Below are 24124 nucleotides of genomic sequence, written 5' to 3' on the forward strand. Positions count from 1 at the left end.
GAAATATAAGCTTATGTCATGCTCACATTAGCAATCTATAATACAATAATTAATAAATATTACAATGCATTGTTTTATGAATTACAGTAAAATACTCTTTTTTTTCAGTACTCTTCTGTAAAAAAAGTGCATTCTGCGAGTCAACTGGGGTAAATGTTGATACTGTTCATAGGCCAAAGACTTTTTTTACAGTAAATTACTGTTAAGGAATGCAGTAATGTATGGGTCTACTTTGCATTTTTTATGGCATGTTGTTAACTCTTAAGATATGTCAACTACCTTGACATATCTTTGTAATAGAACATGCTGAATGTATGTAATTTTGTGGGAAGATTATGCTTTCGTTTGTCCAGCTAATTAACTAGTTAGGATTGATACATGTGATCCACCACACGCACACTCACATCTTGTGAATATATCGCAAATTAATTTGCATTGTTTGGAGTCAGGGAATCACCCTGGAGACAATGTCAATCTGCAGCAGATGTAGAGAAGTCAGAGGAATGATCTTTAGTCACGATTTTTTTGTAGAGTACGTGCTTGTTTACGGTGAAATGGCTGCCACGTTTGAAAATATTAGATAGTGTACTCTAGTTGCAGTAATTTCTGGAATGCCTTTAATGTAAAAAAAAAAAAGTCCCTGGATGTTCTTACATAATGTATTCCATCAGACAGCAACATATCAAAATATGTTTTTTAATAGTGCCATTCCTTTGTCTTCCTGTCAGATAAGGCTTAATTAAGCATGTAATCATCGTGGCTCAGCCCATAAAGTTTTTGCATTTGAACATATGCTGAGTTGGTATCTCCTCAGCATTGTCTCATTGTTGGGGGAGGGGCTGAAGTAACCATTTTGGCAGGCAAGAGGACTTCCTCCTTTCTGCTTGTAGATCTCTGAAAGGTGCTTTATCGTCCTAAGACCTGATTATTCAGTTTTTTCTCATTCGTCAAAATGACAAGAACTATATACTGCTATGCTGAAGCCTACACTACAAGGGACATTCACTAAAAATAAAATAAATAATATCTTTAAAAGTATTAATTTCCTTGCCATCCAAGACACTTGTATGACATCAAAAAATTAAAATACTTGAACTTTTTTTTTGCTGGCTCTCAGGAGGATGTAAACACTGCCTATTCTTTATCACATTCAGCATTTTTTCTAAATAAACATTTTCTAATTAATTTTATTTCGGCAAATGTTTTATTCGTTTTCATATAATTTTTCATCATTTTAATGTCAATTTACTGTCCTATTTATTTATGACTGCCATTCAGTAAACTTACATTCAGTTGTTGTTTACAATCACCTGAGGGATAAAAAAAACAAACAAAACAAACAATTCCAAAGTCTCTACACAGGCTACCAAAGTTCAGAGGGCAGCTCATGTGTGGCTTACTTTATCAAGATTATGTGACCTGGGTTACTGCGTCAAATTCATTTCCTTACCCTGACAAACCCAGACAGACAGACACCCTGCTGTGAACTGTGTGGGAGGTGGTGGTGCTATCTGGGTGTACTCTGTACCGCCAGATACACATGCTCACACGCAGACACACAGGCTCGTGCACGCACACACACGCGCAGGAAAAGGGGCTTGGCCAGAGATTCCAAACAGGTTTACAGCAGGGCCTGGGCTGCGAGCAGGTTTAGTCTGCCTCTATTTGCATGTGAAAACTAGTATCCACGCCCTGTTCTGAATTCCCAGGTCTACTCATGTAGGGACACTTCCGAGGAAAGTCCTTTGTTACTTTTAGGAGGGGAAAGCACTGCTGCTTCTAGAAGCATATGAGAAAATAATTTCTATTTATTTATTTTTTTTGTAAAACATAGACATTGAAAAAAGCCACAATGTACTGGGAATTTCCATGAGGATTTGGCTGTTACTGACAAACCTAAAGTAAGTCGCTTGTAAAGACGTTGTATAACATAAGTCTTCAGTGGAGCATTTTCCTTTTTTGGGGGGGGGGGGGGGGGGGTTGGGGGCTAAGACTCTGGGAAGTGTTTGGAATCTTTGCGAGGCTTTGTGTGAAGGTCTGTAAATATCCCAGTGGAATGTTTGGAAGGGTTGTGAAAGTCTGAATGAAGCATCGTTGTGTTGAAAGACGATAAACCTACGCTGTGGTTTAGTGTTTATTTAATGTATCTTCATCATGCTTGTCAGAATACATTTATAAATTACAAGCAGAATTTACCAGAAGGATTTTATAATAAAAGAAAATGGCAAGTTTTCTAAAGCAGACTTTGAAAAATTAGGTTTTTATAAGTTGTCATCGTGTATCTGGTGCTTGGGAATACAATTGAATGAATATAATTATTCTACAGCCTGACAGCTGAAAATGAGAGAAAACATTTTCAAAGTAAAGGTTGGCAGGTAAAACTATATATGCACTTTGGTTGAATATTCCATGGAGATAAAGACCAAGCTATGTTTTAAATGCTTTAACTTTAAATGGAAAAACAACTTTCTTCTTGGATGCCCTTTAAAATTGTACTTAAAAAGGAATGTCAACAGAACAGCAAAATGTCTAGCAGTGGGAGGGATGGTTTTTAATAATACTTCCGTTAAATTAACTAGCTTCTAAATGGTGACATTAGAGGGGCAACTCATTAATATGATTTTTGAAGTCAGGATTTCAGCATACATTTGTGTGAGCTGTCATAAAAATCACCAGCCCATTTTTGTTTTCGTATTGGCTATTGATTTTTTGAGTGCAGAGTCCACATTTACCATGATGAAACAAATTGGCAAACCTACTTCAGCTGCTAAAAAACTGATAATGAACTGAAAACCGAAGGGTTTCTTGGGGATGCCCATTCTCAGGAAGCAGCCGGTGGATTTGTGTTTGGCTTGGACAGGCCTGCTTCTTTGCTGTTTGTTGAAATTGGCCACTCTCACACTTTCCTGCAGTGAACATTATTTGGACATTTCATACAATACTAGAACCCTTTCCTGGTGTCTGAACCTGTAATCTCCCAGTCCCTTACTGACAATGCCGCACTACTGCATGGCAGATGTCAGATTTGTGGTTCTCATAGCGTGTTCAGGATCACAAAAAGTGGGTGCTAAAATTATGAAAGGACAGTGACAATTGCAAACAATAAGCGCTTACAGTGCTCTGAACAGATTTAGCCATTTTAAATGTGCGTCTGTCACCATCCTGTAAATCTGGCAAGTCTTTCAAATGTGACACCAAAACACCGCACTTTCCGGAACCTCCCCACCCTCACCAGAGGCAAGGGGTGTGTTTATGGGATAGCCACAACCGAAACAAGTCTGGCGTCAATATAAGTCAGGGCATGCCGCCTGACACACAGGGTGTAGGATGGCGGTTTCTGTGTGGTGAGGCAGCCGTTAGCGCAGTGTGTGTCCTCAAAGGAAACGTGATGAGCGTGTGTGATACTCACTGTAATAAAGTAGGGCAGTGCGTCTCCTTACAGCATCCAGCACGGCACACGTGATGAGGCATAGCAGACCTCAGAGGCTGTGGAGACCCATTGGGAGCCACAGGTTTAATCCTGCCGCTGATGACTGACTGTGACACCTGACTTGGCATCCATTTCAGCTCATTGCGTAAGCCTTCATGTACGCATGTTTGATAATCACTCTGGATAAGAGTACCTGGCTAAATGCAAATGCATGAGGCTGCTCTCTGTGGATCGACACAAACTTCTCCAGCATGGTTTCTGTCGGAGTGCTCTGCCTAGCCACCCCTGGAAGCATGTGTGTTGATTGACAGGGATACTCCACAATAAAGTATTCTCTGCTGTGTAGACTAAGCTGAAGAACAATGTACGCTATAACCTATTATATTCTACTTGAATGATTTGGCCTATTGGTGACTGGCAGTGAAGACAACCATAGTTTTGCACCTCATTGCTTGCTACAGTTTGACTGTTCTTACAGTATACCACTTACTGGCATGAGCCTCATATTGGACAAGTACAAATAACACACCACCGTAGGGTATATGCAGAACAATATTCTCAGGGTTATAATGAATAAACTCTGACAGTGTTAACTGAACTCCAGCATAGGTCATATGAGTCCACCAAGGACTAAATGTTGTTTATTATAGTTAAAAAGAGTCAGGTTTGATTTTACATTTTGGGGCGTTGGAGCTCACTGCATGCTGCTGACACACAACCCCAGGGTGCCGTCTTGTCAAACTTCATACAGCATTCAAAGGTCATGTCAGGGAAATGCTGTTTAAATAGTGCTAATGAACCGCCTAAACAAAACAACAACAAAAAAACAGTGTTCTGTTAGTACCCTACAGACAGCTGGAAGAGCTCTGTGTACTGTCATTTCTGCAGAGATCATTTTAGAAATAGAGACTCATTTTGGGTTGCTGCAGAGCCCTGCTCATAAACGATGTTGTTCCAGTTGCTTCCATTCTGCTTTTTGTCAATCACCTTGGGAAAGAGACTGATAAATATTATTTGTCACACAGGTTCTCTGTTAGATAAATAAGCCTGCTGCATTACTGCAATGCCTGCTGGGAAATTTCAGAGTCTCTGGTGAAAGAACCGGCAGAGGAATTCACTAATAAAAAGCTGATGTGTAAACAGCAAAGGAAAACCTTATATTTCACACTTCCCATTTTCTGCCTCCACAAAACCATCATTCGTATTTTAAAAACAACATTTTTTTTGGTGTCTTTGCCTTTCTAGAAAAGCAAAATATTTTACCTAGTTACTGCTTGATGGTATTGGGTGGCTCAATATGCAACAAATGCATATAGATTATATGCAAATGCATATAATATCCTACATTTTCATGGTTAAACTACATGGGCGGTGTACTGTGAAGCAAGAATATGTGGTTAGCAAGCTAACCTTAGCTTTAACCATGGGTTTTCCATATCACAAAGCTGACTCACTTTTAATTGGGGTATATTGCCGTGGTGAGTTATGTTGCATTGGTGTCAGTTCTTCTAGAAATATTTTAATTATCCTGTAATTTAAGGTTTAGGAGCTCTAGAATATGCAGTTGTCACATTAGACATAAACTACAAAACAATTAGTGAGAGTTTAGAGCTTATTCCTTAGGAGTGGTAAGGTAAATACAGCACTGATAAAGTACCTGCCCCCTTCCTGATTTCCTCTATTACTGCATATTTGTCACACTGAATGGTTTCAGAGCTTCAGACAAAATGTAATATTACAAATATGAAACTGAGTAAGCACAAACACATTTAAAAAATTTTTAAATTTATTTGAAGAAAAAAGTTATTCTCATCAACCATGTGAAAAAGTAATTGATCCCTTAAACTTAATTACTGTTTGCACCACCTTTAGCGACAATAACTGCAACCAAACATCTCCTATAATTTGATATCACTCTTTCGCATCGCTGTGGAGGAATTTGCATAATTGCTTTAATTCTTTTTTGCATAATTGCTTTAATTTGGACAAATTGGTAAATTTTCGAGCATGAAATGAATTGTTTCAGATCCTGCAAAAGCATTTATTTGGTTCAAGTCAGGACTTTGACTAGTTCAATCCAAAACCTGAATTTTGTTTGTTTTTAGCCACTCAGATGTGGACTTCCTTTAGTGTTTTGGATCATTGTCTTGCTGCATGACCCAATTATACAAACACACTCCTCAAGAATTTTCTGCTACAGTGCAAATTCATGGTTCCTTCAATAATGGCAAGTCATTGCCATTCCCAAGGTGACAAAGCACCCCACACCATCACACTAGCACCATGTTGCCTGTTGGTATGATGTTCTCACTATGAAATGCTGTCTAGAAATTTTTGTCCCTGGGGTTTGTTGTTGGCGGTAAGGGTGTTGATTTTTGCAACTATGATTGTTTTATGTTCTTTGGATCCATGCATTATGCTCGTCCATGTCAGTCTTTTTTCCTCACATGAGCAATACGCTGCTCGAGTACAGTCCATGCTGTACCACTGTTGGCCCATTGTTGCAGACAACGCCCCTTTTATGGGAACACGCAGAACTTGATTAACAAAGCCGATGTTCACTTAACAAGTTTATAACCACCTTTGTGATACCAGTTAAGCTCGATTGCGGTTGTTAGGTTTGGTCAAGCTGGGCTACGCAGAGAAAATCTGTGTATGTTAAGCTTCCTACTACCTACTGTACTATGCCTACATGATTAACTCAAGGTTATTTAAATGAAGTTATTTGTGAGATAAGTCATGCCATTTCAGGTTACATAAAAATGTGAACTAGATGATATAACTAAGGCCTTACTTCTTTCTTGAAAACTTTGGTGACCGTGCAATGAAAGATTATTCACCCACCCACAGAAGACTTACAACAACAACAACGACATCAAAACACAGTCAGACAAAAGTGGAAATATTCTATGCTCATTATACCGTATACTTTTTTACATTTAAGGATCCTTTAATGCAAACCCAGTCACAGATTGTGATCAGATTGACACATGTAAATAAGGGAACACCTCCCCTGGAATTCTGAAGCACCAGTACAACACTCCTCTGTGTTAATTGGACAGTGCATAGCAGGCAGTAATAGCAGTAATATTTAAACGCTACAATTTATATATTTTATTTCTAATTACTTGTTTAAAACTCTTGAAATTTAATGTAAAAACACTTTACACTTTTAATATAAAAATATCAATCATCCTACAAGGCTAGAGACTGTGCACCAGTCTCTACCATTATATATATATATATATATATATATATATATGTTTTATACATAGTCCCCCCATTTCAGGGCACCATAATGTTTGGGACATGCTAATGTTATGTAAATGAAAATTAAAGTACTTTGTCGCATATCCTTTGCATGCAATGCCTGCTTGAAGTCACCCATAGACATCACCAGGTACTGATTATCTTCTCTGGTGATGCTCTGCCAGTCCTGTCCTGGGTCCGAGTCCCTGGGCCTTTCTGTGTGGTGTTTGCATGTTCCCCCCTTGTCCGCATGGGTTTCCTCCGGGTACTCCGGTTCCCTCCCACAGAGCAAAGACATGCAGGTAGGCTAATTGGAGACTCTAAATTACCCATAGGTATGAGCATGTGAGTGCATGGTGTGTGTGCCCTGTGACAGATTGGCAACCTGTCCAGGGTTTCTCACCCAGCGCACACTGTGATAGGCTCCAGCACCCCCGGCGACCCTGACCAGGATAAGCGGGTATAGATAATGGATGAATGGATGGATGTTTTTATGTAGGCTATCTCTGGTATCTCACATGACTCATATGAGTATTTGTTGTTGGGCAGGACACCAGAGGAAATCACTGGACTGAACTGCCACTTAACAAGTAGCCAGTGTTATTCCCTACACAAAACTGAACAAGTCTGTACAGGCAGGAAAACATGTCTTGAACAAGCTGGAATGGACAGTATTTTTGACAGTCATATTTTTAGTCCAATTATTATTGTGTGCACAGCCTGTACCCAATTGGGCTTCACTTTACACTGTAGGCCAAACAGTTAAACAGTCAAGCAGTAATATAGTCAAACAGTCGATCGCCAAACAGTCATACAATCATACAGCCATATAGGATGGCCAAGTAAAGATACCCAAAAATGTCACATTCCTGTTATACAAGCTAAAGTAACAGCCAGACAATAACTAAATAGAAAATTTGTGTTCGTACTACAGGCCTTATGATGACATCCTGGGGACGCTACTGACATTTCAAACTGTGTTTTCGCAGGAGGGGTGTAGCGTATCAGTGCACAGATGGAGTCCCAGCTCTCCCTTCTCTCCTCTCTGAATGGAGATCTCCGGCAGGAGGACTTCATACAGCCCCACTACAAGGAGTCCTACCGGATAGCTATCGACACCCTGGTCAGCGAAGGGCAGGAGAAGTACCAGGAGGTCCTCAAGGAAGAGCAAATTGGTGACTTTCTGTCCGAGCGGGAAATCCTCTTCATCAAGGAGCGCACCAGGCTGCCGGTCACCACCAGCAGCCCCAGCGAGGAGGTCAATGGCTGCCCCGAAAATACGTCCTCTTCTGGGACATACTGGCCCATGAACTCTGATGTGGAGACACCCGACCTGGATCTGGGTTGGCCTGAGTGCTCGAAGCTGAGCGCGGGCACCAACATCGAGCTGCTCTTCCACCCGCCCCGGCTCAACAGTCCCACCATCAAAGAGGTGATCCGGAAACAGGTTCAGGATGCTCGGCAGGTAACGTGCCCATGCTGTGTGCTTCAGTGCTTCAGACTACCTCATCATTTCAGAGCATCTGTGAGGATATGCTGCATATCCAACTCGTCTCAGCATATGAAAATGAGAACATATGGACATGAACCCCCCGCCCCCCCCCCCCCAAAAAAAGAAACCACAAAACAATAAAAAAAAAACATTGTTATAGGAAGGGTAATACATTGAACAAACACACACACACACACACATATTTATATATATATATATATATATATATGTATACACACACACACAGTATATCTATACAGTGTTAGTGTGTGTTCAATTTATTATGTATATACAGTGAGCTCCATAATGTTTGGGACAAAGGCATGTTTTTTTCTTTCTTGATTTAGCTCTGTACTCCACAATTTTAGATTGTAATCGAACATGTTCTTAAAGTGCACATTTTCAACTTTTATTTAAGGGTATTGTTTATACACTTTAGTTTCACCATGTAAAAATCACATGGTTAACCAAAATCAACTGTTTGGAACATCATTAAGACGAAAGAGAGCACTGGTCAGCTCAGAAATCACAAACAGCCTGGCATAGCGTAAATACAAGGAAAAATATGTCTTTGTCCCAAACGTTATAGAGGGCACTGTATATATATATTTACCCCCACGTTAATCTATAAACCAGGATTCATGTACTGGAGCAGGACCGTACCCTGTTGCTACAGCAACACCATTGTGTAAAAGCCATGAGTCAGGGTCTTGGAATGAACAAATTTTACCCCGCTAGCTTTCTTATTTAAAGGGCACGCTTCAGCTTCTGCTGTTGCTTGTATTGTAGTGTTTGATAAGAAATTTAAAATATTAAATATTAATGCAAAACAAATTTAGTTATAAACTTCCTTACTTACTTTAAATGGCATAAAAATCTTATTACTAGCAACATTTTCATCATTTCCACCCAGACAGAAAAGCCAAAACCTGGACTGTCCAAGTAAGAGTCAGTGAAAGAAAAAATCCAGTTTTCAATTAAATATATTCAGCAGGTTCAGAGAAAGTCTGGATAGGTTTGCAGGATGCATTAAATACTTATATCACAGGAGCAACAGGATCAACAGTTGCACTCCAAATGTATAGCCAGAATTGGAATAGCAGAGACATCAAACTGAAACTTAAATGCTGATTTGCTAATTCATCTGAAGTTCTGGTTACGTGTAGCAATACAATTCAGGATAAAAATAAATAAATAAATAAATATATTCACACAGGTACTAACCGTAACCCTAACACTCAAACAACAAAGCAATATTTTTATTTAAGCATGTGGTGGGAAGTGTTTTAATAAGCATCTCATGGCTAAATTAATAATGTGCAAGCTTTCAAACTGGATATCCAAATGGGACATTTAGAATGTTCATTCTGTGCATATGTATTCTCTCTCAGTGTAATGATATGGTCTGGTACCAAATTTGTATGTGTAACTACATTGTTTCAATAATATACCAAAAGGAATACCTTGCTATCCTTTGTTATGGGAACTTGCGCTTTCCCGAAAACACATGCATGGAGGAAATGGGTAAAGCATAGTGCAGTAATAGTAACAGAAACTTGCTGTCTGATGTCTTTGAGTATGACTCATTGACTGTGCACTGCACCAAATAACACTCAGTCAGCATTCAGAACACACAGAACACATAGCATTCACAATCTTCTTTTCAGATTTATTCAATGCCCTAATTTGACAGCATGGTGGTTCTGGTCCCAGATTATAAGGGCACCATGTAAGGACAATGCTGTTGTCATAATACAGTTAGTCACAGATGAATATTACTCATACAATAACTACTGCCGTGTAGCGTGCCGAGCCCGGGGAACAAACCTTCACCATTTATTAGAAAGTACATACCATTTACTTATTATATCACTAGCAGGGTTGCAATTTTTCCTTAACTAAACCATACCTTAGATTTATACATTATTCCACTTTTTCATACCGTTGTGTACACTTCATTGATTTTCACTGGTGTCAGAGACCCTGGCATAGTAGCTGATTAATAATAAGTACATGCATTACACACACAGATTTTGCATTCTTCAACCATATATTTTCTAATTCAATCTGAAAACTCGTAGAGAGGAATACCAGTGCAAAGGGCATACAACTGGACTCACTTCAAGGAAATTCCAGGATCTCCTGTCAGAGGATTAACTTTGAACTGAATTCATTAGTTTAGTATTTTACCATAGAACATTTACAACATTCAACTTGCATTTTCACCTTCACTCCATTTAACATCTTAGAGCAGGTGAGTCAGACTGTCTTAACATCCAACCTGTCTTGGGCAGCAATAAGTGATTAAATAAACAGACGACCAGTGACTATCCAAATGACTTTCAAGATGCTTTTGTCTGTGAAATATAGTCTATTACATGGATAGTCAAATCTGGACCAAATCTGACCCTGGTTTTCAATTTCCCCGGGAAATTAACTGAATAATTAGTGGTACTGATTGGCCAGACACACACCTGACTTCCAGGTAAAGGAAGAGTGGACACCTCTGCCTTTGAGGGTTTTCATCACTTCGCCTGCTCTTTCCCTTTCCTCACAGGTGATTGCCGTTGCAATGGACATGTTTACAGATGCGGATATACTCAAAGAGCTGGCTGATGCCTCAGCAAGGGGAGTCGCAGTCTACATTCTTCTGGATGATTTTGGCCTCCAAAGCTTTCTCACTATGGCAGAGAAGCAGGACGTCCAGATACAGAGACTAAGGGTAAGATTGGGATTCATTCCTTCATTTCATCCATTCATGCACTCATTTCTGCGCCTGGAAGAGATAACAATTTCAACCGGGACATGCTTTCTATTGTTGTTTCATTGGCTAATCGCATGATTTAAACCCTTGCTTACACAGAGACCCATGGATTCTGGTCTATTGTGAGATGAGGCAGAATGTGGCCTTTTCCTGCTATAGGAAGGGAATGTTATTCACAGTATTGTGGAAAAGGAACCCCACAGTGTGATCCATTAAGATTCACGTTCAAAACCAACATATTTCAGTAAAATACCTGCCTTCATATTTCTATAGACCTCATTGTACATCACCAGAGCTTTCATCTGATGTGTGTTCTGGAATAATTCTGTGTAAGGTTCAGGTACAGTAATGACAGTAGAAGAAAAAATGTTTCTGTACCCAAGTTTATTGTTTGAATTTCATAAATATTTGATTAAAACATATAGCTCTTAAGATCAATGCTGGTTCCCCAATTTGTCTGGGAAAAAAAGGGGGGGGGGTTAGACAGTCCAAAAAGTGTAACCTCCAATGAGGGAAGTATTGTGTGCTGATGCCTTTGGGACTGTGACAGAATGTAAGCCTGCCCCCCCCTCCCCAAGCCTAGTTATACTCAGCAACAAACTCTTTACAATACACATGAAGAGGGAGTCAGGGTTTGATGAATCATGTGAGCATTTGCATGTCCTTTAGTTAGAAGTTCGCACAGCTGTTTTTCACCATTCCCTGAAACAAAAAGCAAAACACAGATCACGTCATACACATCATAACTTCATGAGAGACACTTACAGGCTTAGACTAGATTGAAGTAGTGCATGTTAGTATGTTACCCGCGTTTTACTTGCTTGTGTCCCAGCACACAGAAATAAAAATCAGCGTAAATAACGATGCAATGCGTGTATGTTAGATTTAACATACTGAATTGATATTGCCAAGCATTAGAACAGACAGGTTGAGTGCTCATGCATAGGTTCAGTATTCCTCCCGGAAGGTCCTAGGGTGCTGAATCTAGCCTAGACGACAAACAGTGACATGTCACCCTCACACGATATGTAATGCTTCCATCATGCCATTGAACATGCATCTCATGCATGTTACAGATCATGCACATTTCACATGCTTTGCCAATTCCGCTGTTTTCATCTTAAAACATAAAACACTCGCATCAGTCTCCAAGTTACTGAAGCTTTGACTTGATTAAGGTTCTCTTCAAACCATCTCAAAACAAAAAAAGATTTTAATGACCCGAACAACCCATAAAGACAAATACGTACAGCCAAGTAGAACAACAAGTTTGTCTAATGAATGCCAAATTTAGTCATTGCAGTGTTTTTACCTATCCTTTGGGTGATCCTTAAGGATCAGACATTGCCCATCTTTTTTCACCCTACTTGTCCAAGTGTAAGCCCAGTGTAGATAATACATTCTGTAGGAGTGCATAATCTTCAAGTGAGGTAGCAGTAATTATTGCTTAAATGAAGATGAAAAATTTCACATCACACACAAGAAGTGCTCTCAACATACAGCTGAGATTATAAGCTATTTTGGCAGGCATAAAATACAAAGTTCATAATTACCTTATTTGTCAGGAGTGATTTAACTCAAAATAAATTGAAATGAAACAGCTTTTATATTCAAAATGGAAACGTACTGCATTTTATAAAGGTGCCATCATTTATTTATTTCATTTGCATATAAATTCATTGGCTATTTTGTTATGTACACCTATCTAGTACATGGATTCAGCAAGGTGCTGGATTTTGGTCCATGCTCACTCAATAGCATCATGTCTTACAGATTTTTCAGCCACAGATTCACACTGTAAATGTTCTGTTCCACCTCATCCCAAAGGTGCTCTTTTGGATTGTGATCTGAGGACTGTGCAGGCCATTGGAGTAAACTGAAGTCACTGTCACATTTGTGTAACCAGCTTGAAATGTGTGTGCATTGTGACATTGTGCATTATCTTGCTGGAAGTATCCATTTGAAAAGGGTGGACTGCGGCCATAAAGGTATGGTCAATAACAATGCTTAGATATACTGTGGCGTTCAAATGATGCTCAATCGGTATTAAGGGGCCTAACTTGGAGAAAACATTCTCCACACCATTACACCACCGTCTTCCTGCACCACTGACACAAGGCAGGATGGATCCATGGATTCATGATGTTCTACACCAAATCCTGATCCTATGTCTGTATGATGCAGCATAAAGGGAGATTTCCTAGACCAGGCGACCTTTTTCCAATCTTCAATCTTCCAGTTTAGGTGAATAACAATAATAATAATAATAATATGTCAAAGTAATATGACATCACTGCATTTCTCATACATTCTGCTGTTAGATTTCTGCTATATAACTTCACAGAAAGATATGCTTTTACATCTATTGAGCTAATTACAGGCGATGCAGATAGCACCTCCACCTGTGAGATGCAGTTGCTAACTGAACAGTGGCAGATGCTACTTACTTTTAGAGATGTATATCCCTAACTGTGAGAATACCAAGAGGAAAACAAATTCCATCAAATACGTAATCTAATTACGTGAAAGGTTATACGGCAATATATATAGCACATTCCTCAGGGTTCCTGTATTACAAATTTCAAAATTTACTGTCTTGTATTTTAAATTGATCTGTTATCACTGCTGTCTCTAAATGGCTTGCAATGTCTATTGTATCTCCTGAGTGTGTTCAGCAGCTAAATTGGAGGTTTTCTGAAAATATCTTAAAAGTTTTCCATCTGTGTACTTTTTCCAAGACACAGTGCAACTACTGGTGGGCATGCCATTCTTATATAACCATTATCTGCTTAAGGGTTCGAATGTAAATGTAAATGAGTCATTCACAGTCTTGAAATTAATTGCAGTAATTACATGGTTGAGAGCTTTATTAGTAGGATGACCACTGAGATACCTGGAGGAAAATCAGCAGAAGTCATTTAGAGAAACAAAGTTGAGAGAACCTGCAATTAGAGTTGAGCTCATATCATAGATATATTCAATGCAAAATAAAAACTAAGCAAAAATAATTTAAAATATGAAAGCTTCATTATTTCAACATGCATGTCATGCATGCATTTATTTTAGACACTCCATCTGGGCTCACCTTTCAGCCAAATGTTGGTTTCGCAATAGGCTGTCCTGGCAGGTGTATTCTGACTGGTGAATCCAAATAATGATTTATTGGACACATTAGCATAATTGCAGAAACTGGTTTTTTGACCTTTAAGATTTGGATGGTTGCTTTTCTTAGTGACGATCTGAGGAACACAAGGCAACGATTGTGTGAGAGATTGTGTGGCCAATCAACTGTGTCCAAGCAGGCTCTGAGGGCCGAGATTGGCAGGTTATTATGTGGGCGCATTTTTATTACATTTTATTCATTTATTCATTTATTGTAATATTAGACCACTAAAAAATTCCAAGATTTTCTGCCACCTACCTTTATTAACATTGCTGGCTTTCAAGCAATTGGTTTTTAAAAAAATAAAATAATCTAATTTCAAAAAGATACAAATTGAAATGTCATAAGTGGGAAGGCGCCAGTGAATTCCTGGAAAAAACTTTTGCTTGTTATAAGTGATTTTATGTGGATTATTATGTGTGATATAATGCAAGACGAGTATATCACACTCATTCCAAATTCCAAAACATAACACCAATGACCCTTTGTCAGCTGACATCTGAATTGTGTAAATTTCAGTCAGAATAATTTTATTAGGTTCCTTTTGCGATCTAGTGGAAATGTTTACCACGACAACCCAGACTACAGTATGAATCTGATCCCTAACCATTAAAATGTCAAAATATGTGCTTCTAATATGCAACTGAGCTTCAGCAAATGGGCATGTTTTAATAACTTGATTTATAACAAATGGTCTTATGGCAAACGCAGACTAAAACCTAGCTATGTTTGCTGTTGAAAATAAGAAATTGCTCAGACCATCTTCTGAAACCTGCCTTTGTGCAGTGCAAGCACCTAATACCTACATCCAGAGGGTCATTTTACAAAACAGTAATTTAATGGGCGGTTCAGGTCAGAAGCTGTGATTTCGGGCATTCGTCATGCTGTGATTCTGAAGTTAAAAAAAAACAAAAAAAAAAAAAAACCTCCAGAGTAAGTATAACTATTTAGGATGCTGTGTATGCAACTATAGGGCATTTTCAACAAAATCAGAATAACTTGAAAGATTTGAAAGGTAGCAGACACTGATGTACAAAGCATTGGACTCTACGGTTGTGGGAGAAGACTGGGTTTCACTGACTGGTGTACAAATTGAGATAAAGGTTTTGCTAGCAGGTGGCTGTAACTGCAATCCCCATATCCTTTTTTCATATCAGCCAGCATGGAGCTGATGGGGAATAACAGGGAAAGCATCCCTGGGGCACTAGCAGATCCAGGGGACCCCTGGAGGTGGGGGCGTATGTGTGTCTTTATGTGCAGGGTGGCCCTTTCTCATTATTTTTCCATGCACAAATCATTTCTAAATCAGTCTGTCCCAACCTGCACTGGCACAGTCTGCTGCTCTAAATCCACATAGCCTTGGGCTCATTGTCACAGCTTGGGAAGGATTTATAAATATTCATTGCCCTTGACTTCATATGTTCATTTCATATGTATGGTATGCCCAATTCTAGCCATGCATTACATGTTTGAAAATGAAATAACAAGAGCACACAGTGCAGCACTTGCCACCCCCAAACTTTCCTGTACAATGATGATATACTGATAATATGCTGATATACATCATACAGATAATGATAGTGATATAGGTTATACTGATAAAAAATGAGTGTAAAAGTTTTTTTTAAAAAGAATCTGGGTAAATTTATCTCAGTGGCCTCTCAATGAAAGAAAGAATAATGAAAATGTAAAAAGAAACCCAGACACATTTTTATTCTGATTTTGAAACAGGTTTCATTAATATGCATTTCTAAAGAGAACAATATGAACAGTAAGAAGACTGCAGACACATTATGGCCTGAACAATAATGGCAGTGGAGTGTACTTTTCAATAAAAGAGGCAGGTGAAATAAAATTGTTTGTTACAAGAGGGGTTTCTTGTTGGAAATTGCCTCAGAATACAAATCATATGAATGTCAAAAAAAACATGCCGAAAAGACCATCTATAATTAGAAAACATATAATGACACTAAACGTGCCATAGTCACAGGGCAGAGCAGACATACATTTTACAGAAAAAATGTGGCTGGATTATACCCCTGTAGCATGTCTCCTAAACCAAACTAGCAATTGGCCAATTGTGGTTTCCAAGGTTATTGAATTTCAGTTTCTCAACAGTCATTTACCATACATTAATTTGAGGCAGGATCATGCATTGCACCCTGAGTTATATTTTACTTTCCCTGCACATTTGTGATCACTTGTAAGGGAAAAGAGGACATCGCACTCGCAAAGAAAAAAGAGGTTAGGATACCAGGCACACTAGTTGGCAGCATCTTCCAAAAAACAAAAAAACAAAACATGTATCCCAGCTAAACCCCTCGTCTGGGAGCCAATCGCTAGGTTTCTTGTTATGTAAAACCTGGGAAATATGCATGTGGAGTTAAGACTGCTAAGTTTGTATTTGACAGAATTTTTGTTGATTTTAATACAATGAGCTTGGTAGCCAACTGACATTTTCTTTTATGACTTATTTTTAACAAAATAATTTTGTTAAAAAGACAGACATATTCAATCACAGGAGCAGTCAAAGTGTGAGTTTGTTTTTTGACCTAAACTGTCAACTGGCATATAACAACAGGTGTTCTCTAAGGTCACATAAATGTGACTACTGTCAAATACAAAACCTAGCAGGCCTGACTGCACAAACAGGTTTCACATTACCGGTGTTATGCTTTAGATAAAACACTCAATAACCAAAGCAATTAAATGTTCACTCACTCAATAAATTACGCAATAGTTTAATGACTGCCTAAGAGCTTACCTGAAACTGAGAACTGGATGTGAAATCACACAACAACAGGGTTAATAAAAGAGTTTCTGGAGTGTGCCAAACTGGGACCAAGTACCTCATTTACTTACATGTCTAACACTTTTTGGTTTGGTACTGGTGCATGGGCATATCTCAAGCCCTTTTTACACATGGAGCCTTACCCCAAAATGCTACAGAACTTTACCATGTAAGAGTCATGTGTAAGTGAGAGCAGGAATTGCTCTGGAAATTTTTCGGTTCAAGACCTACAGTAAGAACCGTAATATTTTACAATATCTGTTTCAAAATAAATGTGATGGTGAATGTAGTTACACTGCATTAAAGTAATAAAACTGTACAAATAGGATCACCAGCTATCAAATTAAAAGTGCCTTAAGTTTAATGTGAATAGATAAAAGGAGAATATTTAATTTTATGGCTCTATTTTTATGTCATTATCACCATTTTATGTAATTTCATTTTGGTGTTGAATATATCATTCAATCGTTTTTATTTAATCTATTCCCTATTTAATTTAATAGAGTTTTATTGGATTCATAATCATTTGTTCATTTTTTTGTTAATTTCACATAATAGTCTTCTTTGTCTGAATTAATTAATATTTCTGGTCTCGATGGCGCAAAAAGAAAAACTGTGTGTGCGCGCGTCCATGCTTGTGTGTGTGTGTCTGTGTGTGTGCATGTGAGTGTGTGCCTACGTGCCTGTGTGTGTGTGTCTGTGTGTGTCCATGTGCGTGTGTGCCTACGTGCCTGTGTGTGTGTGTTTGTGTGTGTGTGTATGCCTTTGTGTGGTTTGAAATATGAAAGTTTATTACTCATCAATTACAAAATAATAATAACAATAATAATAAAAAAGTATGTTGCTTAAACACATTTATATTACAAAATGATAGCTTGAAGGCTTCAAGAGTTATTCATTTAATGCACACGTTCAGCCAGCTTTACCTCTCTTCTTCTTAGCCTTAGCCGACAGGTGTATGTGTCAGCTTTCAAATACTTCAACTGATATTCAATGAATGATGATAAAGGACAGATCACCACACCCAATATGTTTTCTCCTAATTGCTTTGGTAAATTTACCTAGCAAACCAAATAATAAAGCTATTTTTATAGACAGCTTCTTTAGTGAGAACCCTGGTAAGTAGCTGCATTGACAGCAAACATGGAGTTAACATTCAAAAAGTCCTATCCTACATTTCTGAATGAATTTAACCAGATAGTAAGCAAAGGGGTGGGCTTGTTGTCTGAGAATGAAAGTAACTATGACTGGAGACTCTCTGCACAGAACCTTTGTCCTGACACTCTCATAAATGACTCCATTAGCCCCTCCCCTTGGTGCAACTGCCTTCCTCTGCGGTACAGGAGTGACAGATGAATTTCCAAAGGCAATAAACACTTCGCCCAGGATTACAATAAGGATAGGAATGATGTGCATGGTCTTCTGATATCGAAACCAGGGAGGAACTCTCCACCAATCACAGAGCACATTGATAACAAAAATAAAACAAACCACAGCAGTGGTAAATGGTGAAAACCCTCTTTCCATATTCCCATCAGCGATAAAGTAATCCTGGAAGCATAGTCAGAAAAAAAATCTGTTTCTACTAACTTGATTGGTAGGTTCTTCTGGTCTCTTTAGGAAAAGCGAAAACAAAGTTGTTCCTATTTCCTATGCTTGTCATGCACCTGCACTTTTGGCTGCTGTAAATGACCCAAGAGCACTGTCCTTGTTTTTGGTTGCAGAACATGAGAGTGCGCACGGTGAAAGGACATGAGTACCTCTGCCGATCTGGAGCTCGATTTCACGGGGCGATGGAACAGAAGTTTCTATTGGTGGACTGCCAGACTGTGCTGTTTGGCTCATACAGGTATTTGTAAGACCCTTCCTAAAGCCACTTGAATACAAAATTGAGCCCTAAAATCATACCTATCCAACTGCTTGTATAAGTCAAAAATCTAAATGTTGTTTCTTGAGTTGTCAAATTATGAAGAAAAAATTGAGCTTGCTGTTTATGATGTTTTGTTGACAATCTATCATTATGAATTGATGAATGCCCTTTTGAAAAATGTAAAATGTCAGTGTATGAATGCTGTGTTCTAGAAGCCATATTACTTCCCTTTGAGGAATGTGTGCTTGTATGTGTGTGTGTATGCACGCCTGTGTGTGTGTGTGTGTGTGTGTGTGTGTCAGAGAAAGACTGAATGTATAAGTATGTATCCAGTTCAGTCACTCAGTGCGTCAATGAGTGAGACAGGATTTTCAAAAAAGTAGGAAATTCATCATGCCAGTAACATATTTATTATTAAATTTTCTTTAGTTATTTTTTACCCCACACGTCATTGGACATCACAAATCACTTGTCAAGTCTAAGGAGGCTGGGACACATTACTCTCCAAAATGCATAAATCACAGTACAATGCCCTCTTGACAAAATCTCTCTAAATGGCAATAATGAATTAATGACCCTTTGAATGAAGGATTTCTGAAATCTTCATTTTCAATAAATGGACAAAATGAAGGCTCCATTAGACTCCACTGCAGTGATATTGATCTCTCTCTCTCTCTCTCTCTCTCGCTCTCTAAGCTTCACATGGTCATTTGAGAAGATCCACCTCAGTATGGTGCAGGTGATCACAGGTCAGCTGGTGCAGCTGTATGACGAGGAGTTCCGGACTCTTTTCGCTCGCTCCACCGTTCCGGCCGTGCTCTGCCCCGCGGAGGGCCGGGCCAATGGGCACGGCCCGGCGCCGGGGTTCAAGACCCAGTGTGGCCAGGCCTTCGAGAGGAGCGACCAACTGAGGCACACACTGGACACGGTCTACATGAAGGCCTGCGGAAAAGGGGTGAGGGAGGAGGAGCCGCTCGACAGGCTGCCTGCGGAGCCGAGGCCCGCTTACAACCACGGCGCTAACGGCCGCGCCCGCCCCCAGCACCTGCAGCCCCCTGACGCGCTGGGCTTCCTGAAGAGGCACAGCTATGCGGGGGAGAGGCAGGAGGCCTCCTTCGTCCCCACCCACCCCAAGTACGGCGCCAGCAACTGGAACGTGTCCGGAGAGGGGGCTCAATGGCATGCGACTCCCGGAAGAAACGAACACTTCTCCAGGGGCATGGGGGACCCCCTGCAGGTGCCCAAGCTGGGACAGGTGTACGGGAGAGGCAACGCCAACTTGCGCCAGTCCTTCCATGGCAACGACAAGCACATTCTCTCCATGCAGCAGAACCTGCCCAGCCTGGACCGCACCACTAAGTCTTTCCTTCGCACCTGGCGGATCGAGTCGTACCTCAACAACAAAGACGTGCCCTTGGGGGAGTCCACAGACTACCTGGACCAGTACGAGGCGCTGGACAGCAAGCCCAACTCCTACATGTCCTCACGCCTGCGATCCTCCATTATCTTCACATCCACCATCCCTGAGCAGCCGGAGACCAACAGCAACTCGCACAACTCCTCTGGTGCGATGCCCTTCAACGCGCCCGCCGCCACGCCCTTTTACTCCTCCATGCAGTGGCAGCCCACCTCGCAGATGGACAACAGGATGAGGCAGGACGAGTATATGATGAAGAGGCGGAGCCTGCAGATTCTGGAAGACCCTCGAAATAATCTGGGCATCCCAGGTCGGGATGCATACCATACCTCATACACCAGCCTGGGACGTGCCAAGGGGGGTCTGTCGCAGAAAAGCCCGGATGTCCTCCAAGAGGACATGTATAAACGGCACAGTGTGGCTGATCCCAGGATGAACATGCAGTACAGTGGCAGTGAAGAGCCTCTGCCCAGGCATGGGTACGGCTTGGCAGGGCGGGGCCTGGGTGAGAGACGGGCTCTGGACGACCGAGGGGCTGGAATGCAGCGTCCGTCCTGCAACCTCAAGGAAGACAAGAGGTCCGTCTCCCACTACAACGTCAAGGAGGCGGAGATCAATAGCTTCCAGCCCCAGATGTGGCAAGAGCCGCCGTCCAGGACCGTGTCGGTTTCGGCCCTCAGCGTGAGCGAGAAGGAACCCCTGCCGAAGTCCCCTAATCTGGGCTCGCCGCGTTTCTTCAAAAAGAGCACCAAGAAAATAAAATCGCTGCTCAACATACCGGAGAAAAAGGGCAGCTCGTCTCATAACAAATCTGGGTCCAACCTGAAAGCAGAAGGCAGCTCGGACACCCTGATATCCGAGGACCAGGGACAGGCACCGGGGAAGGAGAGGGGCGTTTACCTCTCCGTGAAGGAAAACCACTTCTCCAGTAATGCGGGAAAGTCATCTTCTCCGCGTTTCAGCACAGAGGACCTGGAACAAAACGGCGCCACCCCTTGGCGGGGGACGCACATGACCAGAGTCCAAAAAGACCAGTCAAGCCAGGGTGTGGAGCCCAGACCCAGAAGCCAGAGAGAGAATCATCTGTATACCCGCTTTGAACCTTTCTGTGCCTTGGAGAAGAAGCAACCTCCTTCAGATCATTTGAGGAAGCTCACCACCCACGCGCAAGCTTCGGAGAGCTCAAGGACTGTCCTCAGCCACACTAGAGGGAGCCCTCCTGGGGAACTCTACAGCAGCTCAGGGACTCACACACACACAAGTCCCCATGACAATAAGCTAGGCCGCTTCATACAGCGCGTGGGACATTTACTTCATAAAAATAAGTGAGGAGTCAAATTACCCAGGACAAGCAGAAGGGTTTCTGCGGTGCTAAAAGAGGGAGACAATTTTGCACCCAGATTAGGGAATGCAACAACCACTTTATCTTCATAAAAGCCACATAAATATATTTATTTTCAGAATTATTAATGTTTACATTGAGAAATGAACCATCCCCGACCCTGCTCCCAGTTTATTGAAAAAGGAAAACATATTTGCTCACAAACCATACAAACAGCCCATGGGTTAAATCTAGTCTACAGTTAGCGGTGATTCTATGTAGTTAGTAATTAAATCATTATTTTTGGAACACTACCAAATAAGAAGGTAGGGGGACTGGAATTTGTTTCCTCAGTTTTAGCAGGATCTCCCATGGTATATGTACAGTAATACTGCCTTCAGTTATCTCTGTAGGAGTCAGAGAAAATAAACCCGATCTGTGGTGTCTGCAGTTATGCTTGCACATCCAGGTGTTTAGTACAGTAGCACCATTAATTCATCTCTGTAGAACTAATGTTACACTGGAAATTAGGATGGGCGTTATATGGGTGGAAACAACACACGCACACATCTCTAAACCAGATTTTAAGCAAAACATTTGAATAAATGTCATTTGAATAAATGTTCTTTTGAGAACAAACACGTTGGATCGCAGCCCAGTTGGTTCACACATTGTGGAGACACTGCACACTCTCTGAAACATATACCCAGCTGTTTTTCTACTGCCACTGCACGTAGTCGTGTCCTCTGAAGAAATGATTAATGTTTGCTTGCTGTGCATGTCATGTATTTGTTTTTTTTTTTTAGCAACACACGTTTAAAGCAAAGAATGATGGAAGGCCAGATGCATCATACTTCTCTACCTCTGTAAGTTTAATTCACAAGGTTTTGGTTTTAAGGTATTCATGCTTCAAAATCCTCCACTGCAAGGAATGGCCAGTGTATTAAAGAATATTAAAATAAATATTGCATAAATACATTAAAGAAAGATTGTCATTGTATTGTTAATAGCAAACTAAGAAAATAGTGAAACACCTTCAGTAATGGCAAACACAGCAATTATATCATTAAGATGTAATTACGCAACAATTACAAATGCATGAAGATAATAAACAGTTTGTCAAATCTAATTTGAGCAAATGAAATTATCCAGTTAATTTGATTGACAGCAAGGAGCCAATGGTGTATAAGAGGACAATTATTCATTGTGCATGCATATTGTCATTGGCTAACAAAGTATGACAAATGATATCCAAATCCTTTGATTTTCAATTTAGTGTCATATTGGAGTAGCAGCCACACTGCAAATATATTAAATGTACCAGAGGAAGCTAGAAGAGAAGTTTGGGAGGGGCTGCTGTGCAGATACATATACGGTGATCTCTATTTGTCATTGGCTTTTTGAAGAGGGAGTTCTGTACGGGTGTCAATATGATGTCACACAAGTAAGCCAAATGGCTAACTGACACTGTAAATCATAACTGGCATACTCACTAAATAGTTTGAGTACAGTATGCTCAAAAAATGCAATTGTCAAGACAGCTTACATTTCCCAAGTTCCAGTTACTCAAATATAATCCAGTTGCTGCATTCAATTTAATTAAATAATTTAAGTAATGACTCTTCAATTCATAAATTTAAGTGAGCAGTATATATTCCACTAGAGAATCTTTTGCATAGAAAAACTACGCTGAAAAAAATGTTTCATTTGATAGATCTAACATTTTTACTTCAATTTGTTACACCTGTGTTTTTTTATGTTTTCCCAACTGAATTGTTTAGGTTCATTTGAATGAAGTAATCAAATTAATTTTTATAGGAATCAAAGGTATTCCAATTTAATAGAGGTGAAACCAATTAAGTGGCATTAACTTAAAAACATAGTCTTAGTGACTAATTTGTGTTGGGTTATCTTAATTAAAATGAAATATTTTTAGTTCCCTTACTCAGTTTGTTTAAGGAGGTGGGTTTAAGTTGAAAGTATTGCATTTAACCATGTAATAGACCCATGCTTGTTAGAATGTATAAATTAGTGTGTGCTCTTCTGTTTTCAAGTGTGTTTAACTTGCATTTCCAGAAGCATAACCAGGTTACTGTATATTTATAGTGTTTGTTGCATTCACAGCACCAGACAACTGATGTTTTTTATGTTTTTGATGTTTTTATTATTTTTTTTATTTCTTTGCACATTCTTTTGTTTTCGGTTTCTTTTGGGGAGAATTGGAAACTTTTTTATTTTGTGCGATGTATTTTGAAGGTAAAAGGCAAAGAAAAAAAACTGAAAAACTTGATATGTTTGCTTGATGTTTGCACTTTCTGAAACACTGGGATATGTGGATTGCCAAAATTGCTTTTGTTAAAAAGGAAGGCCATATTGTTTTTTATATATATATATTTTTATCAGGGTAATTTTGTATCTTCTTTGAAAGCTGATAAATGCTTGCATAAACATTGCAGCTTTGGGATTTGGGAGTGTTCTTTTTCAGATAAATGATAACATTCTTCTGAAAATAAAAAGGTTGTTTGATTGCTGTTCTACAGCCCGTATGCTTATTATTTAAGCATCATAACAAGAAATACCAGTATGATGAATGTGCCCTCATTTCTCACATCTGACATGATAATTAC

General features: G+C 39.8%; 1 protein-coding gene across 1 annotated transcript; it reads left to right on the top strand.

The window, feature by feature from the left end:
- Positions 1 to 1767: 1767 nt before the first annotated feature.
- fam83b (family with sequence similarity 83 member B) lies at positions 1768 to 24031 on the top strand. Its single transcript, XM_035399784.1, has 5 exons — positions 1768 to 1901; positions 7669 to 8144; positions 10729 to 10893; positions 18614 to 18738; positions 19456 to 24031. The coding sequence occupies exons 2-5, from the start codon at positions 7695 to 7697 to the stop codon at positions 21503 to 21505; spliced, it is 2790 nt and encodes a 929-aa protein (XP_035255675.1). The 5' UTR covers positions 1768 to 1901; positions 7669 to 7694; the 3' UTR covers positions 21506 to 24031.
- Positions 24032 to 24124: the final 93 nt, after the last annotated feature.

The sequence above is a fragment of the Anguilla anguilla genome, chromosome 18, assembly GCF_013347855.1.
Source record: "Anguilla anguilla isolate fAngAng1 chromosome 18, fAngAng1.pri, whole genome shotgun sequence".
NCBI lineage: Eukaryota > Metazoa > Chordata > Actinopteri > Anguilliformes > Anguillidae > Anguilla > Anguilla anguilla.

Bases quoted from the DNA above. Each gene is read 5' to 3' on its own strand.
- fam83b (XM_035399784.1), top strand. From the start codon at position 7,695: ATGGAGTCCCAGCTCTCCCTTCTCTCCTCTCTGAATGGAGATCTCCGG. The intron at 10,894-18,613 runs GTAAGATTGGGA...TTTTGGTTGCAG, and splicing joins TCCAGATACAGAGACTAAGG to AACATGAGAGTGCGCACGGT. The intron at 18,739-19,455 runs GTATTTGTAAGA...TCGCTCTCTAAG, and splicing joins GTGCTGTTTGGCTCATACAG to CTTCACATGGTCATTTGAGA.